Below are 17,018 nucleotides of genomic sequence, written 5' to 3' on the forward strand. Positions count from 1 at the left end.
TTTGTCCATTTAAATTTAAAGGAGCCTCTGGGGGTCTTTTTTTAGTTGAAAACTGTCGAAAACGTTTATTGAAAGCATAAAAAAAGACCAAGCTCATTTGCAGTTTTTTATCTTCTAAGTGTAAAAAATAGAGAAAACAAAATATATTTGTAAGAGAGTGTCATGTTATACATGTTATGGACTCCAGGGGAAATTATTTTAATTATTATTTTTTTTTTTGTTTTAAATTATTTTAATTATTTCAACTCTTCTTGATATTTCTTTCATAGAACCAGGCTTTTATTTCAAATTTAAAACGTCAAAAACATTAAGTAGACATATTTTATTAGAAACGAAAGACGGGAGTGTCATCAGGCGGATTCAGCAGGGTCACTTAATGCACGGTCAGACTGATGCACTATTTTAGCTTCATTACATTATTTCATTAATTTATCATGATATCTGCTGGTCATTTATCCCTAAATTATGGTGCGCAGTAATGTCCCAGATATCATCAACTACCCATAATATTAGTTATCTCTTTGAACGATATTGAGTTGTTCAAGCTTAAACACATATTACATTCTAGATGTCAATCTGGGTGTCTTCCTTTTTAAACTAGTCGACGGCGTTACAATTTGCACATCTTCCCTGCGCAGGAAAAAGCTGTTTAACCGTTATTGGAGGGGGGCGCGTTGGGACAGACATGTTTAACGGGTAGGACTCGCCCAGGCCTTTTTAATAGAAAATTTAACATCTTAAATAAATCATCTTTTTATCATTAACTGAGCCTGAAACTAGACACAGGTTTGCTCAAAGTTTGCGACCCTCGAATTTCAAAACTTACAACCTCAATACTTTGTGTAAGCTTAAATCAGATAAGTGAGGCCGTCTTTTTAAACCCTTTGAACGTATAAAATGATTTGAAAATAAAATAAATTACTTATATAGCGCGTTATAGGTCGTCGTTTTATTTTACAGTAAATGTGCTTAAGAGAACTATATCAGACGCCAGTTTATGAAGGCCAGCTAATTATTTTTATTAAATATTTTCCAATTCACTTCACCAATTAGGCACTAGTTCAGAAGCCCTCCTGGGGCCCGTTTCTTAATGAACTGGTTTGTTTGCTAGGACCTGCCCTTTTGATTCGGATATTCGATTTTGGGCGGGAAAAGTTACTGGGACTTTTGTGAAACGGGCATCAGGAGTGGATGTCATCAGCATCCATTGTATTTCGCGTTTTGTATCGATCTATTCTTTTTAGCTATCTATCTAAATACCCGACTCTTTTATGATGTCTAGCATTTGCAATTGCTTCCTCTTAAATTTTATGCATTCTTCAAAGCGCTACTGGTGTTATGGGCCACTCATAAGGCCTTTACCAAGCAGCGAACTCCAGTTAACAAAATAACTTAGATAGGCGTGTTCAGATTGGTCAAAAAACCTATCGCTTATTATATTATAATATACCAGTAAACTCATAGAAAACTTTGCCCGAAAAAGGAAATTGTTTTTTAAATAAAAGTTGTTTCATAAAAGCAATCGATATCGAAATTCTTTAGCGTACCCTTGTAAGAAACTCACTTGGCATATTTCAAAAGAGAACAGTGGAACTTCTTTGCCTCGCTGCACTCAAGCCTTCATGTGTTCATCGGGGTCAGGGTAAACCAACACAATTTTGATCTATTGTTTAGACAGCAAATTCTGCCTTAACTCTAAAAGGTCAGCCTGTATTCAAATTGGTACATTTCTATGGTTATTCATGCTTCTTTTAAACAGTTTCCGGATTTCGTCTTTAAAACCAAATTGTCTCCAATACTCAGCATTGAATTAAAATCCTTCCAAAATTGTCCTTCCTTATAACGTTGTCATGGCAACTGTGTTTGGCGCTGATTCCGCACAGCGTTGAATGTGTTTTTCCTGTTGAGTCCCAACTGTAAATTGATGATTTTTCGGTTTTTTTTTTTATGTCGCTGTCTGTTTGTGAAATGTTCGTTTGACCACATTATACAAAATACGGTTTTTCTTTTCCACGTGTTCTCGGCAAGTATTACGGAGGTCCTTTCTACAAAAAAGACAGACAAGAAAAAAAACAAAACAAAACGGAAATGAAAAGAAGAATTAAGTAATACAAATAAGTTATTTTTTTACCTTAGTTAGTGACTGTTGTTAGAATGCTTAGAGGCCCCATAACCGCTTCGTGGGCAAAACTAAATCTAGGGTACCTGCATCACAAGTTTGGCTTGGTTGAAGGAAAACCTAAAATTCAACGTCACGAGCATCGTTGACAATTTAGCAATTGTCAAGTTACCACATCCTGCTGCATAAGGCAATTGAACTTTGTAATAGTTGATAAGGAGAGACCTTCGAGAATTTATCTTTGGATTATAGTATAGTCGGACTAACAACTGTCCGAGGGCAGTTATCTGGGATAGGCTCAGCTCCAATGTAAAGGATGCTATGAGACACTTCTATCGGGAAAACGTCCCTTTTACTTAATTTTATAAAAACACTTCCTTTGATTTTTGAATACTTTTCATGATAAGAAGGATATAAACAAGCACGAATGTTTAAGAAGAAACGGCCGTGCAAAACACTGAATGGCATAAAGGGTACATTCAACCTTTTTGTCGGAAGATAGCGCTCAAATATGGAAACAATATACCTATTGCACGGGTATCCTTCGTTATATATTTAGTCCCATTCCGGTGGTTTGTAAGTAACTTTGACTCCCATGGGTTTTCTCTGCTTTTTTGGACCGCCCGCCGAACCTCCAGCTGATCCTCTTGTTGGTTTGTGAGGGACATCAGTGATCTGCGTTGACGGATCTATGAACGTATCAATGTTTTCTAAATCTTCCCCACCTGCATCGCCATTGTGTTTGTTGTTGGGAGGACTAGGATAGGTTTTATCTGGAACAAACTCACCCTTCCTTTGTCTAAGTAAAGAAAAAAATGTCGATAGGTTTGTATCAGACACATATCTGTTGGAATAAAAAAGATAAAGGCGCACTTCGAGCCATCGGGCTCACGCGCCGCAGCTTTTCCCTGTTTCTCTTTCATAAAGCAGCAAGGGATATTGTCAATTTCCCATGAAACATATCGTGAACGGGACGTTAGTCCATTTAGTGGTTTCCTTCAAAAGTAGTAAGGGAAGGCAAAAATAAAGATAAAAGCCCGGACACCACAAATTCATTGTGCGGTGTGATTGTCTAATCGTCTTTGTACACAATTTAGAGGATTACTAGTCATGAAACTACTACTAATGAATTTTAGTTGGTCAACAATTGGGCCATTTATACGAGGAAAAATAAGACGCGTCTTACATAAGACACGTCTTAAATAAGACGCGAACTTTCCGTATAAACGGCACATTTCGTCTAAAATAAGACGCGGCTTAGCTAAGACGCGTCTTATTAGATAAGACATGCTCGTATAAATGCTCTCTTTACGTCTCTCTTTACTAGTGTACGTCTAAAGAAATGTATCGCGCTCACTACCTCATGTAATACATGACAGTTATGTTCTTCGAGAAGCAAATAGCTATGTGTTTTATTAACTATTACTCTTAGGTCTGAAGAAACGGCATTTTAAAAGGAGTAGTACCCTGCGTAATCCGTCCCCTCTCTTTTTCGCCTCACTCCCTCCTCCTTCCCTTCCACGCCTGCAGGCACGCTTAATGAGACGATCTGTGCCATAGTTTTGACACATGAGTGATGCAATGACGAAAGAATCAGTGTACAAATGAATAAATTTCTCCTACACAGGACTATAACTTAATTTCATTCCCACCTGTAGAAACGCGTAAACACACAAGCCATTACAATGCTAATTAGAATCAATCCACCAATTCCCGCGCATATTATGAGGATGAGTAATTCCTGAGATAGTCCTTTACCGTCCTCATCCTCCAATTTGCCGCGTACAGGAGGAGCAGTCGTTGCTGTAAGAGAGAAAAAAAATACATAATATACAACATAAGAAAGATTAGTCAAGCAAACTATATGGCTATCAAGTACTACATGCTTAAAATGTGAAAGAATGAAGTTGTTGCATATTAAAATTTATCTTCATTTCCAATACTAAAGAGGTTATTACTAAGGCAACAGTGCAACAACGAGTACCTTGAATGTTGTCTAGAAAGGCACGATGGAAAGAATTTTAAATTTTAAACTTATAATTTATGATGAACTGCGACAACTCTTCTTGAATTAAGGAAATGCAAAATTTGCCAAATGTATGATGTACTTCGTATTATTATCCGTCGGTACCTCACACAGTTGTTCCAAAACTTGGAAATTTAGAAATGTGAGTTTTTCCTGTTTCCCCTTAATCTTCTGGAGCCTGGAGCTTGTTCAGAGTATTCGAGATTTTTTTATAAAGCACGGCCGTACAAATTGTATTAAATTTCGTCGCTGCGTGCATTTCTGGGCGCACGTACTCTCTAAGACATAGCTTACTGGATCGGTAGGACAAATACTCATTACCCGAAGTTACTAAAACGGCGAACGGGGAGAAAGGAACGAGCATAGGAAATGGGAAAATAAAAAAACGGAACAAAATAGAGAATTGGAAATGAAGTTACTAATAGGGGCGGCTAGGGTTGAAATAGGGTTTTGTTCCCATTAATCGTTTTCCCATTCCCGTACTTGTTCTCCGCTCCCCACTCCCCGTTTTAGCAACATCCCATTATCTATGAGTGGGAGTCAGATACTGAACCCTACTCAACTGATTTTCTAATTGTTTGATTAATCAATAACATTAGTGACTGATTCCTGTGTTAATAGGAAATATAAATAAAAGAAGACGAAGAAATCAGGAATTGTGGCGAATAACGTCAGTAAAAAGTCACATTCAAAAATGGGCTTAACATGCGCGAGAGAGGTGGAGGCCAGGCATGAACAAAAATGAGAATATGAGGCAAAAGATCAGTAGTGACAACTGAGTTTATACAGTAGACTCCCACTATCTGGAACACTCAAGAATGGAAGGAGAAAATTGTTCAAGAAGGCGGGAGTCTTTTGTATCTGAGGTAAGAAGTTTACAACAGTGTAAAGACTTGCAGTTAGGAAAAAAAAACATTTTCAAAAAGGCAATACTAAGCTTCTTTACTGCAGTGTCGTCGATAGGATCTGAAGAAAGTGCCGGGTAGCAAAATTCACTGGAGTATTCTAATGCAGATATGCAAAGGTAGCCGGAGTCTACTGTATAGGTACTTAGTGCGTCTGTTTACAAATGCCTACCTTCATCGGTAAACAAGGTCGTCATCTGTATATTCTGGCTTCCCTGAGACGAATTAGGCGATAAAGTAGCGGGAAGTGAACTTGTGGTAGCAAGCTTAGATGACTGATGCGTCGCTGTAAATGATTCAATTGATATATTTAATTTACTTTCAAGAGTGTGGGTCTCATTGGTGAGAATCTTCAACAGCCTTTTGCCATCCAACAATATAGTTTGATTGGTTCCATTACTATATAACTTCATTATCACGTAAAAAGCCGTTTGCACCCCAGCCGAAGTACCGACCTGGAGGGAAAGACTGTAAAATATTGCCTCAACGCTGAAAATATTCGGCGAAGAAGGGCTAACAGTAGGCTGAAGTGCTTCCCTTTTGGTTCTTATTCTATCTGATGTTGGTTTGCTTTGAATGTTTTGTTCACGTAGTGAACGCCTCCTACGAACACTTCCAGCACCAGGTGAGGATTCCCCCGTAAGGCAAAGACTAACATTTGTGCGACAAGAATTCCAAACAATATCTGCTATAACGCTAGAAACAGCCGTGATTATATGATAAAACTCCTGAACACTAATATTTTTGACCGTCATTTTTATTCCCTGCTGGGTAATTTTATTCTCAATGAGATCCATGCAACATATCTTTGCACTTTTAGGCGCTTCGTCACAGTTAAAGCAAAGACACATCGTGTTGTTTACTCTGCAAGTTAAAGACGTTTCCTCGTGCGTAGGAACCACAGACGACAATAACGGCTGTACGGAAGCGGTGTGGATTAAATAGCTTGAGGTAATTGCTTTGGTGAGGTGAAGATATGTTTTTGACCAGGCTGATTTTACGCTGGATTTAAGATTCAAACTACTTGAGAATGATTGTGTTGTCGGTGTTCTAGATATGATGGAGCTTGGTTGCAATGGTGAAATCCGATTGGTGGCTAGACTGATAAAAGATGATGTGACTTGATTAATGGCAGAACTTGTAACAATTGATGAGACATGGGTAGTGCGCTGACTGGTGGACACTTGTCGTGCTTGCGCGGATGAAACACCTGAAGAATAATGCGACAATAAGGATGATGATTTACTGCTCTCAGCCCCTGGCGATAGATTATGAGTACTTAGTAAATTATTTGATAAAAGCAATGAGGACCCAGTAAATTTTTCATGAGAAGACAAAACTGAAAAATGGCGCGTTCTTGTAGCACTCGCGTATCTTTTGGGTACCATGGATGAAGGCGACAAAGTGATAAAGCTGTTCGTCGTTGACATGGCCATGTTAGGTTGGACCAAAGAACCCGCGGAAAACCTGTAATTTTGAAACCTTTCCCGAGTGCTCATCGATCCGGTTCGAGGGAATGTACTAAGAAATTCTTGCGCTGTTATTGTGTCGAGTTGTACAGAGCCTGTTTTAATCATTTTGTTTGGTATAGGTCTCGTCAATCCACTTCTATTTGTACTTTCAGCTCCGCGGTTTTCATTTTGAAGTGTCTTCCCAACAGAGTGCCGACTTCTTTGTGTTTCGTGGGCGATTTGAGCTTCCACTTTACGGCTTGAGGAGACTAACAAATCTGTTTTGCTTACGGGCGTCTGTTCCTTTCCTGTATATACACCAAATTTAGAAAGAAATTCATCGTTAACGGAATTGGGGGTCGTTTCCAATGAAAAGTTCTGTAAAAACTGCTCATGTGAAGGACGAAGATTTTGTCCGTAAGTTGCGCCACTGAGATGTGGCGTGTACGTCAGTAATGTAGCCCGGAGTGGTGAAATAACAGAGGAAGAATTACTTGAAGAATATAAGCTAAAAGATTCACAAATCGAGATATTCAACACAGCGAGAAAATAGAGAGAACACAGATGATACATTCGTGCAATTTCTCACGCTTAAAAGTCGGAGTGAAATTCAATTTTCGAGAGTAGCATACTTGAAAAATACGCCGACCGATTTTGAGAATCAGTCAAAGCTATTGTTTATGACAAATTTGTCCCAAGTCACTTTTCATACTCCACGGTGCCATATAACTTGCACTTTTTCCTGGCGATGATGACAACAATGCGTTCGTCCCAGCGCAAGAAAACTACCAATAAAATATCCGCTGGTAGCTTGTTCACACAGACTCAAAAGTAAACATTTTCTGATTGACACAGTTTCTTTGAACAGGTGGCAATGAACGCAAGCCCAATGAAGTGGCGTCGTACAGCGACATTGCATTTCCTTGATTGCAATTCGGTTTTAAATTCGCTGTAACTTTATATTTTGACTGGTGGCTTTGTGAATTACAATTCCACTTCTTTTTTTACCTCCAATAACAACCTTAATGGCGATAGCTACAAAGATAAAAGAATTATTCTGCCAAACAAGAAAACCGCTCATATTGAATATAGTGCAAATATACAGGCGAATATTTAATGTTCAAAAAGTAATGATTACTCGTTTTATTAAATATTCAGGTTTTTTTCTTTACTTTGTTTTTCGCATTTTCTGTCGAAGTGGAAAGAGTGGCTTGTTATCTTAAATGTGCGGACCAGTTTCATGCACTGCAGGAATAAAAGGTATTTTGAAAAGTAACAAATACGAAAATTCTAATAGGAAATTCGTTTTCAAGATAACACGGGGGAAAGTCAATTTTGTTTGATTCTCTCCTCATTTAAATCCTTTTAAAAATACATCTTCATAGTTTTGTCGCTTTTCGCCCTAATTAAAACCAATTTCTTCAATATCAGCACGTTTTTTTCCGTCTCAAGCCATTGTCGGCGTATTGGTAGATGTAAACGACGCACATGTCTATTGAATATTAAAAGGAAACTAACTGCATGAAACCAATTTTTCCCTCCAGCGCGCAGTGCAAATTAAGAAATCAAGAGAACTAACTGTGAATACATTTACACGACGAATTATTCAATGCTTTCAATTTTCCTTCTTAAAACATCTTTCATTTTTCTGTTTTATAATTATTTGCAAGATAAACTAAGAATATCAGAAATTCTCCTTTTTTTTTACACAGCAAGAATCAGAATATTATGCGAAGGTCGCGAAATTTACATGCGTCACTAATATTCCAAGTAAATGTAGCAATTATATTAATGTAAGTTATTGATAATCGATTTATTCTGGTGTTTATTATGATGTGAATGAAGGTTCTTTCTTCACGGGTTGCTAAAGTGTGACCACCGCGATTGCTGTTGAGGGGTTCTTTTTTCTATCATCGGTTGTATAGAAAGTTATTCAGCCATGTTTAGCCTTGTTTGGATGTGTGGGTGAAATCCTTAACTGCGACAAGTTAAATTAATGGCACCCAAATATCTTTCCTGCCTACTATTAATCATATTGTCCCGTGTTTTTACGACTCAGTTTGTGCCTACGCTCTTTAGTTTAGTCATTTAGGGAAGTGCTTCTTATCTGGTTAACATTATCCAACATTTTCCAAAAAATTCATCGAAGCACCAGGGCTGAAAGAAAATTATGCAGTTGGTTATTCCTCTGCTATAAAATACATGGTTTGAAAATAACTTTTTTTTTTTAGGGAAACGAGAAGTGAACAACAGAACAACGGATGGCAGGCTGGAACTAAGTAGGAAGATACAGATACAAACGTTGCTCTGTTTTCCCTTTACCTTCTTTGCGTCAAAAGCAACGTTTGCATATTGTCGGAAATTCATTAAAATAAGAAATAAGTATTATAATAGCATTAAACAACCTTGATACGAACGGTCGCAACTGTTTAGAAGAGTGACTTCAGCAGTAAACAAACTGCCACAGTGAATCTTTAAACTTATTTTAAAATCTTAAATGGAATAACAACTGACTGTATGGGTTTTCGATATCACACTTGAAAACTTAAACATTCTGCAAAGAATAATAGACAGTAAGGCGGCAACAGTGGCGATGTATTAAATTTTTGATTTAGTCATAACAAAATTCCACGTTCGAAGGAAAAAAGAAAAAAAAAAGAGTTAAGAGAAAACATAACAATCAACTTTTTAAAAGCAAAACAAAAAACGATTAACGAAAACCAGTAAATTGTAGAATACCAATATTTAAGTAGATTTTTTTCACTAATTTTGTTTAATTTTAAAATTAAATCTGTTAAGGCTTTGAGGAAATTAAGTCTTTTTATAGATTTCAATATTCACAAATTAATGTTAAAAAATCTTCAGAGTAGGAGAATGCTAGTGTCAAATTAAGAAAAGAAGAAAATTATTTCATGCAAAGTAAAATAACTCAAAATACGAGAACGCCTTGTCAAAAGCACTGTCGCTTTTTGAAACCCTCTTCAATTAAGTCAATGCAAAATTTAAGCGTAATAGGAAAATCCAATTGACTCGTTTTATCAGCGTTAATTTAATGTGGCTTGACTCTAATAGAAAAGACTACACGATTAGAACAGTAAAATATATTTGTCATAAATCGATAATAACTGGAGGTTAATAAGTCAAGAAGGACTCTTGATGTGTAATTGAATTTCAGTGTAGCTAATTTTTTTCTTATCTAAAAGAAAGTTGATTTCGACAAATTGAAACACTGTTCGTTAGCTTTCCTGAGAATTTTACGGCAACCTCTTGCTGACAAAGTAAAGTTTCTACACCTTCGGACTATCATCATTTATAACAAGCAACTTTTAAATTCACTATTATATCTATCACAATCTACTTAGCGTATGAAGAACTTACTAGATATAACAAAAACGCGAGTTAGTAATGACGTCAGTGATTTCTCCAAGTGGAAATAAAACTCCAAGATGGCCAAAGGCTATTTTCAACTTTTGCTCGATTTTTCAGCGACTGAAAAGGATCAGTAGTAGAATTGAAAAAAAAAAACTCAGTTAAACTTATCAATCGATCATCCCCGAGATTTTTGTTCTCGCTCAGAAGTGTCTCAACATGATCCTTCCATCTTTTCTCTTCACTTACACTATGCCGAACGGAAAATGCCGAGTTCAGTATTGGCAAACTGTGTCGCCGTCGATACTAAAGAGATATTGGAAAACTGCTGATTGCTGAGAGAACAAGTTGCGAAGAATTTGGATAAACTTGAAAACAAGAGCACAAAGTTGGAAGATGAAAGCGATGTCAGAAGTCAAAAAGCAACCAGACGAGCAAGCAGACGAAAATGACCACACACATAAAGTGCTGATCACGTTCATTCTGTAGTGTACCCGAAATAAATCAGTAACGACCGTAAGGGCAGCTTACTGATAAAGGGGAAAAGCGCAATGAGAATAAAAAATAAGGAAGAAGGAAGCTGAGAAAAGCTGAGTTCCAGGTGCACATGAGGATATTGGAAATAAACACAGGCCAAAGTACGCAGGCGCGCAGTGGTGAAGATTCAAAACGCAGTCACAAAGAAGGTACGTAACTAAGGGCTACAGACTCATCATAAAAGACGGAAATGTGAATGGATTATTTTAAAATCATCAAATCACTACTAAAGCGTTTTTAAGCCAAAAAGATCAGGCAGGACAAACAAAAACTGAAGCAACAGAGCTTACAAATGTAGTGACGAACGGCATAAGTGCAAACAAATGTAAAACATAGGATAAAACAAAGCAAAAAATCATGACTAAAATTGTTTAAGAAAAATAGAAAAAAAGAGGAATGTATGCCGACGTATGAGCGTGATGTATGTAAACAGATTATATTTGTGACAAAACGATTGTAGGGGAGTGAGGTGAGTAACGCCGTCCCTGGCTTGATATGGAGGCGATAATGAAGGCACGCAATTGCGTAAAACGAAACAAACAGTACGTAGCCATTATGAAAAAGAAAAAAAAGAAATAAAAACTTTCAAACGCTTCATTGCGTTGGTATCTTATTTTACCACTTTCTAAATGAAATGGAAATGAAATGCGTTGGAGCATGTTCAGAGGGAAAAGCTTATTAGTATTCTGAAAGCTGATACGAATATGAAATACTGACCTGAGAAAACAAATAGAAGTTATAGCCCACAGTCCTCGGATTGAGAATATGTTACCCATGAGCAATTGTTCACTTCACTGACACATATTACAACCGTAATTAGTGTCTCTACTCGTGCTGATATTCTCAGCTGTTTCGTATATGTCTCTCCTTTGAACTTAAGGAAAGCACTTCACCTTTGATAAATCCCTATATTGCGGTGCAGACGGCTTTTACGGTAGATATTTATTTGTTACTTTTTCAAACGTTTCCCTATCAAGCCAGAGAGAACGTTTCTCAAAATTTTCAATAATGTTTACCTGGTTTTCTAATTAGAATCTAGTTAGGTTTGCGTCGTTGCTTGCCTTGCAATGAAAACCAAGAGTTTTTTTCACAATAAGCAATTCAACATCATATTTACCATGAGACATGCGACTCGAGGAGTAGGAGTAGGAGTAGGAGCAGGAGTAGGAGTAGGAGTAGGACTAGGAGTAGGAGTAGTAGTAGTAGCAAAGAAGCAGAAATATAGTAGAGGTAAGAAAAGTAAGAGAAGGTATTAGTGTTATCCTCACAGAGGTACCTCGGCAGTGCTTATAAATTAGCTGGAATATTAAGTATACCACTTACCGCAAAGTTTGCAGGCCTTTGGGCAAATTTTTTTCATACGCCTCCAGCGGTAATCACAAAAACCTTCTTGACTCGCTAACTTCTCACACTGATCCGACTTGTCTTCACAATGCTCAGCAAACTTTTCCTCTATAATCAAACCAAGTTCAGGAGCACTAAGTTAGGTAACAATCAAAATATTGTGCTTGAACTTTCACCTTTATTGCAGATACAAGTCTTTTTTATATAATCAACAAAGATCTTTCTTTCCAAAAGCACCAGTTAAATACAAAAATGACAAAATTTATTTGTCATCAAAAATGCTCTCACAACAGGCTTATACATTGACAGAATAGGACAGGGAGGAGTGAATTCTTCAATTCTGCGATTCTGATAATAGATACTATTATACTGCTAATCGATTTTCATTAGATGGAAAGACCATATACCCAGGAAGAAAAGGTATAAATCAAAGATTCTTTCTAATGTCAGTATTTGTTTAGAGAGATATTTATCATATGTATGTTATTTTTCTGTGGTAACGGTTATGAATTCTTAGCCATCCTAATTATGTAAACGTCAGAGATTGTCCCCGTAAACATTGTTCAGGTATTGTTACATAAGCTAATGTATGATGCTACACGTAAGAACATTTTAGGCTTACCTCCGGAACAGCGTCCCACGTTATGGTCGACTGTGTCTGGGCAGATGCATTGGTATTTGTCTCCCGTGTCCATCCGCTGACACGTGGCACCGTCATGACACGGATTACGGACGCACGGGTCCTCTGAATAAAAGGGCAATTGAATGACGACGTCATTTACTTGTAATTTCTTATAGCTTAGTATTATCTATTTAAATTATGTAGTTATATCGTGTATTTTAGAGTGATTTTACTTGACCCGTGTAATAGGTAGTACAATATTACGCACTATTACGCACTAATTCCATTATCTTCTTTTGTTTTATACCTCTGGCTATTTTTCACTATTTGTTAGCATCTGTCTCGCGGTTCAAGTAAAATCACTCTATACAGTTTAGTATTATCTATTAATTAATTTCTTTAGTATTTTAGAAGGCCACAAGTTTATTAGCTATAGCCATTAAGTGTTACACCCTCTTTAAATGAGGTCTTTATCTTCTATTGGCCTATAACAAATCAGCCCTTTGCCGTAGTGCCAGTAACCTCCCACGCAGGAGTTTATAGGGGAGCTCACGGTTTTCCATCCCTCCCCACAAAAACGAGCTCCCCTAAAAACGCCTGCATGGGAGGCTATAGTGCCAGCCCTGCATTCAGTTTTATTTTCTTTATCTTACCTTATCTTACCTAATTACCAAAATCCTTCATTTTGTTGTTTTCTCGCTTAGGGCTTTTGTTTGGGCTTTAGGGCTTTTGTTTTTTTAAACCTCGGTTGTATTGACAAATTTAAGTGAGAAAGCAAACACGAAGTGAATTCTGGTAGTACGATGACTTAATAAAACTGGCTTACCTTACTTATGCTTGAGATTATAACTGAAATTGGCAAACGGGAAGAAAGATTCTAAATATTTTATTTTACGCTTTACTCAGCGTCCAAGCCTAGCAGTTTTACTCATTTGCCAATCTGCAACAACATCGTTATCTTTGCTTTCGACGAAAGAGGACTTCTGTATCTCTTTCTCACAGAGAAGAAATCGAGAATATAGACTGCCATTTTCCCCCTTGCACGTCCTTTCAAGGTCAGTTTTCGCCTAAGACAAGAAACTGATCATTAAAGTAATAACCGCGTTGCATTTTGCCGACCATAATGTATAATTGGAACTAATTATTATTATCATCACCTCTTAATTGTTGGCAGCAGACCACCGACTTGATTCCTGTTGTTAGGACAGATAAGAATGCGATCTCCATATCATATTTTGACACTTCGTGAGTCCAAATAACCAGATGTCCCAAGCTGAACTTGCCACGACTGTTTTTTCTTGACATAGCCTTTAGTGAATTCGGAAGACCAATAGTGATCATTTTGGCAATGTTTGTGTCAGTAGCAACCATAAACCTTTCGGGGTTTTTCTTTCCCAGGACAAACTTGCCGTTTTTGTAGTATTTGAGCCCTTGGTTTGGGCTCCACGTGAACGCAAAATGAAACCACCAACGCGGTATAGTGTCGAGATGAATTCGCCACTTTTTCGTCGTTGTTGAGAGCTCTAGAAGAAAGATTCCTGAGTTGTGCGTTTCTGGGACACCACTGTTCCTGCTGCAGTTTGAACAGATAAACCTGAAACCAGGGCCGTCATCAGCTATATCCGTGTACCTACCAGCAGAAATAATGAACTTGCCTAACAAAAAGAATAAATGAACTGTTAGTAAGATCAGAGCTCTAGTTTGTTTGTTCCCCTGGGAAACAAGAACTGACCCAAGAAAGTGGCGGAAATCCAGTCTGTAGCCTGAGTATCAGGCCTTCCTAAGGGGCTAGGGGAGAGGAGATTTTAGATGGGGAAGGGGGGAGGGGGAGGGGGAGAAGAGAAAGGGAAAGTTTCTCTCCTTCAGCTCTCTCCCTTTTTCGCTTCCATCTTTCCCCTTTTCCCCAGAAACGCCTGATACTCAGGCTATCCAGTCTGCGGTTTGTTTTCGAAGCTGGGTAGACTGCGAGCAGTCTCTTATTTTTCTTTGCAAAGTTACTGCACGCGAAACCTAAGCACGCGAGCGGCGAGACCGCTTGTCGCAGGAAACGAGGGCGTAAAAACGTCTCGTCTCAATCCCTAAATAATAACATCGTGGTTTGCAATCGCGCTGGATAAGATAAGAACTGGACGGATTTTAAGAGACTAAAAGGCGGACTGCAAGTTTGAACGTCTTAGTCCAATTCTGAAGGGGAGAGTTAAATCAACCATTTCATTCCACTCTAGATGTAAGGGCTGAAGAGCTAGGATGTGTCAAAAGGTGGCCCTGGAAACCATCACTTACTTATAACAACGCCGGATATTTTTTTCTGGAGAAGATCTTTAGCAAGGACGGATAAAGTCACGCAATCACTACACCCACGATAATATTCTTTTCGAGGATGCGCTCTCGCACCGGCGAAACTTCTCTCCTGTTGATCGGTACAAGAGTGGTCAAATGCTAGGACCCGACATTGCTATAGTATCTTTAACACTTCTACTTACCTTCAGTATATTTTATCCAGAATGCCACTGACAATCCCTCTGTACATTTGCTTGGATTAGTAATGCATTCATCTTTCAGGTTATTCAATTCAATATAGCTATCTATTCCGTTAAGTCTCAATACTTGTCCTATTTGTTCAGCGGTCGATGCATTGATCGTATTGAAGACCATTCCGGTTGCGTTGCCCCGCATGTCAACTAATTTTGTCTTATCCTCTCTAGTAAAGTTGAAGGGGAGATAGTGGGTGGCTTTACTGAACAGCACACCTAAGAATGAAACAAGTCAATTGTAAGTTAAAAGGAGTGTTTCTTGGTATTGTGGAAACCATTGTTGGTTCACTTTTGTGATGTGGTGGGTGGGGTGGGGGGAGGAGGTGCGATGGGTATTGTTCAGCGACCTCGCAATGTCCTTTCACTCTTATGTATTACGTCAACTGGTGATTGCACCTGTCCGCAACACCAGGAAAATACCGTTAGAAGACAGTCTGACTGAATCTTCACAGCGGTCAAACGACTGAAATTTGCAAAAGTTAAGCGAAATACTTCAAAGTTAAGGTTGCTACTTTCACTATGGAAAGTTTAAGGTATTACCAACATCCTGTTAGTTTACTAAACTTTTTTAAAGTTTACTAAAAAAGTTCTAAGTGATTGAAAACCGATGCTGACGTTATTATCGGCACCATTTTCAAACATGATTCTCTTTTAGCGCGAGGCGTTTTCAGCGAAAAAAGCTCAAAATTTTGAGAAAAATGGAAAGATAGTTATGTTGACTAACTGATTTATACATCTTTGCCCATTTTTCTCTAACTGGTTAATGAAATCCCAGCAATAAAAAACAAAAAAAACGATTTAGACGTTTGACCGCGGTGGTGACTGAATCAATGTGCACTTTGATTTGAAACCAACATTTTATAAACATGTTACTTCACCTTACACTAAGAAATCGCTTTTGTTTCGGTGTGGTTACAAGTTACGCGTCGATCATATGTGACGTCATACAAAGCTTATCTGAGGGCTCGCTGCATATTGATCAGTCATAAGCTCAGTTCGAAGGGCAAGTCCGTTACTCAGCCCTCCCTCCCATGTCATTCACTACTCAGTGTAAATTGTTGTCGAATCTGACTCAATAAACTTGTTGCCCAACACATGAGAACGCGTGATTGACGATTAAGGTTACTGCGGCCCTTTCGTGATTGAGAGGGGTAATGTACCCGAAGCATTTTCATTCCGGCGCCTATGTGTGAGTGGTCCCCGCGTTAATGTCTAATACGTCTCAGGCCGCTTTGCTTTTGGAAGGGGGGCTTTGACCCTGGGAAGTGAGATTTGGAAAATATTTGGACTGGGAAATGCTATTAGCACCTCACTATCCTTTCGGGAACTAAACAGTCCCAACTACGGAAAGATACAATCAGTCACAATACTCTGCTAACATTCACAAAAAACCTGTTGAGAGGATGTTGAGACCATGCCGACAGGGTCATTCTCAACACTTGAGAATAAACAATCATATTAGTCCATACCAGAATGATATTGACAGCTAGAGGTGGTAATCAACACAACTTCAGTTCCAATCAGATGTCGCGACAATATTGAGACAATGCCGTGGGTATTTGAGCACAGCATCTGGTAAAAACGATCACCAAAAACGCATCTTTTCAAAAACGCACTCCAGAGTGGAGACTTTTTAAAACCGGCAGCTTTTCGTTTACGAATGGACAGACGAAAACGGAGGTTACGCATGCTCTGTTAAGGATCCTATAGTATTTCCATCGTTTCAGCGTTTTCGTGTGGACTGGCCTAAACGACTGCGAATACTCTACGTGTGGACTCGCACTTCTGCGGAAACGGAGGGAAAAATGTCCGTTTTCAAAAAAATTCCAGATACGTGTGGAAGGGGCCTAATCGGGCAATAAATTTCAATTAAGCGTAATAATTTCTTGTTGGGACAAAATTTATTTTCCACGCGGAAACATTTCACACAAAAAAAGAGATGTCAGGATTAAAAAAAAAAAAAAGTTATATCACAGGCTGCATGTGTTTGATCTAAGAAATCTATTTCGGTTTTAAATTAAGAAAAATTTAATAAAAAATCTTTGGTGAAGAAGTTATCAAATATTAGATTAAAACCTTTCCATGAAGAGAGGCCGACAGTGGAATCGTAA

At 38.2% G+C, this 17,018-nt stretch overlaps 1 protein-coding gene across 1 annotated transcript in view; it reads right to left on the reverse strand.

Moving 5' to 3' along the window:
* Positions 1-248: 248 nt before the first annotated feature.
* LOC140924067 (uncharacterized) overlaps positions 249-17,018 on the reverse strand; it is a 29,449-nt gene continuing 12,679 nt past the window's right edge. Inside the window, exons 9-17 of the mRNA XM_073374065.1 lie at positions 14,857-15,123; positions 13,531-14,028; positions 12,374-12,496; positions 11,731-11,859; positions 7,510-7,536; positions 5,223-7,085; positions 3,772-3,922; positions 2,646-2,918; positions 249-2,045 (exon numbers count right to left, since the gene is read on the reverse strand). Coding sequence (XP_073230166.1) covers positions 2,675-2,918; positions 3,772-3,922; positions 5,223-7,085; positions 7,510-7,536; positions 11,731-11,859; positions 12,374-12,496; positions 13,531-14,028; positions 14,857-15,123 — 3,302 coding nt within the window. The 3' untranslated portion in view covers positions 249-2,045; positions 2,646-2,674. The remainder of the gene's footprint in view (positions 2,046-2,645; positions 2,919-3,771; positions 3,923-5,222; positions 7,086-7,509; positions 7,537-11,730; positions 11,860-12,373; positions 12,497-13,530; positions 14,029-14,856; positions 15,124-17,018) is intronic.

The sequence above is a fragment of the Porites lutea genome, chromosome 14 (genome assembly GCF_958299795.1).
Source record: "Porites lutea chromosome 14, jaPorLute2.1, whole genome shotgun sequence".
Lineage (NCBI taxonomy): Eukaryota > Metazoa > Cnidaria > Anthozoa > Scleractinia > Poritidae > Porites > Porites lutea.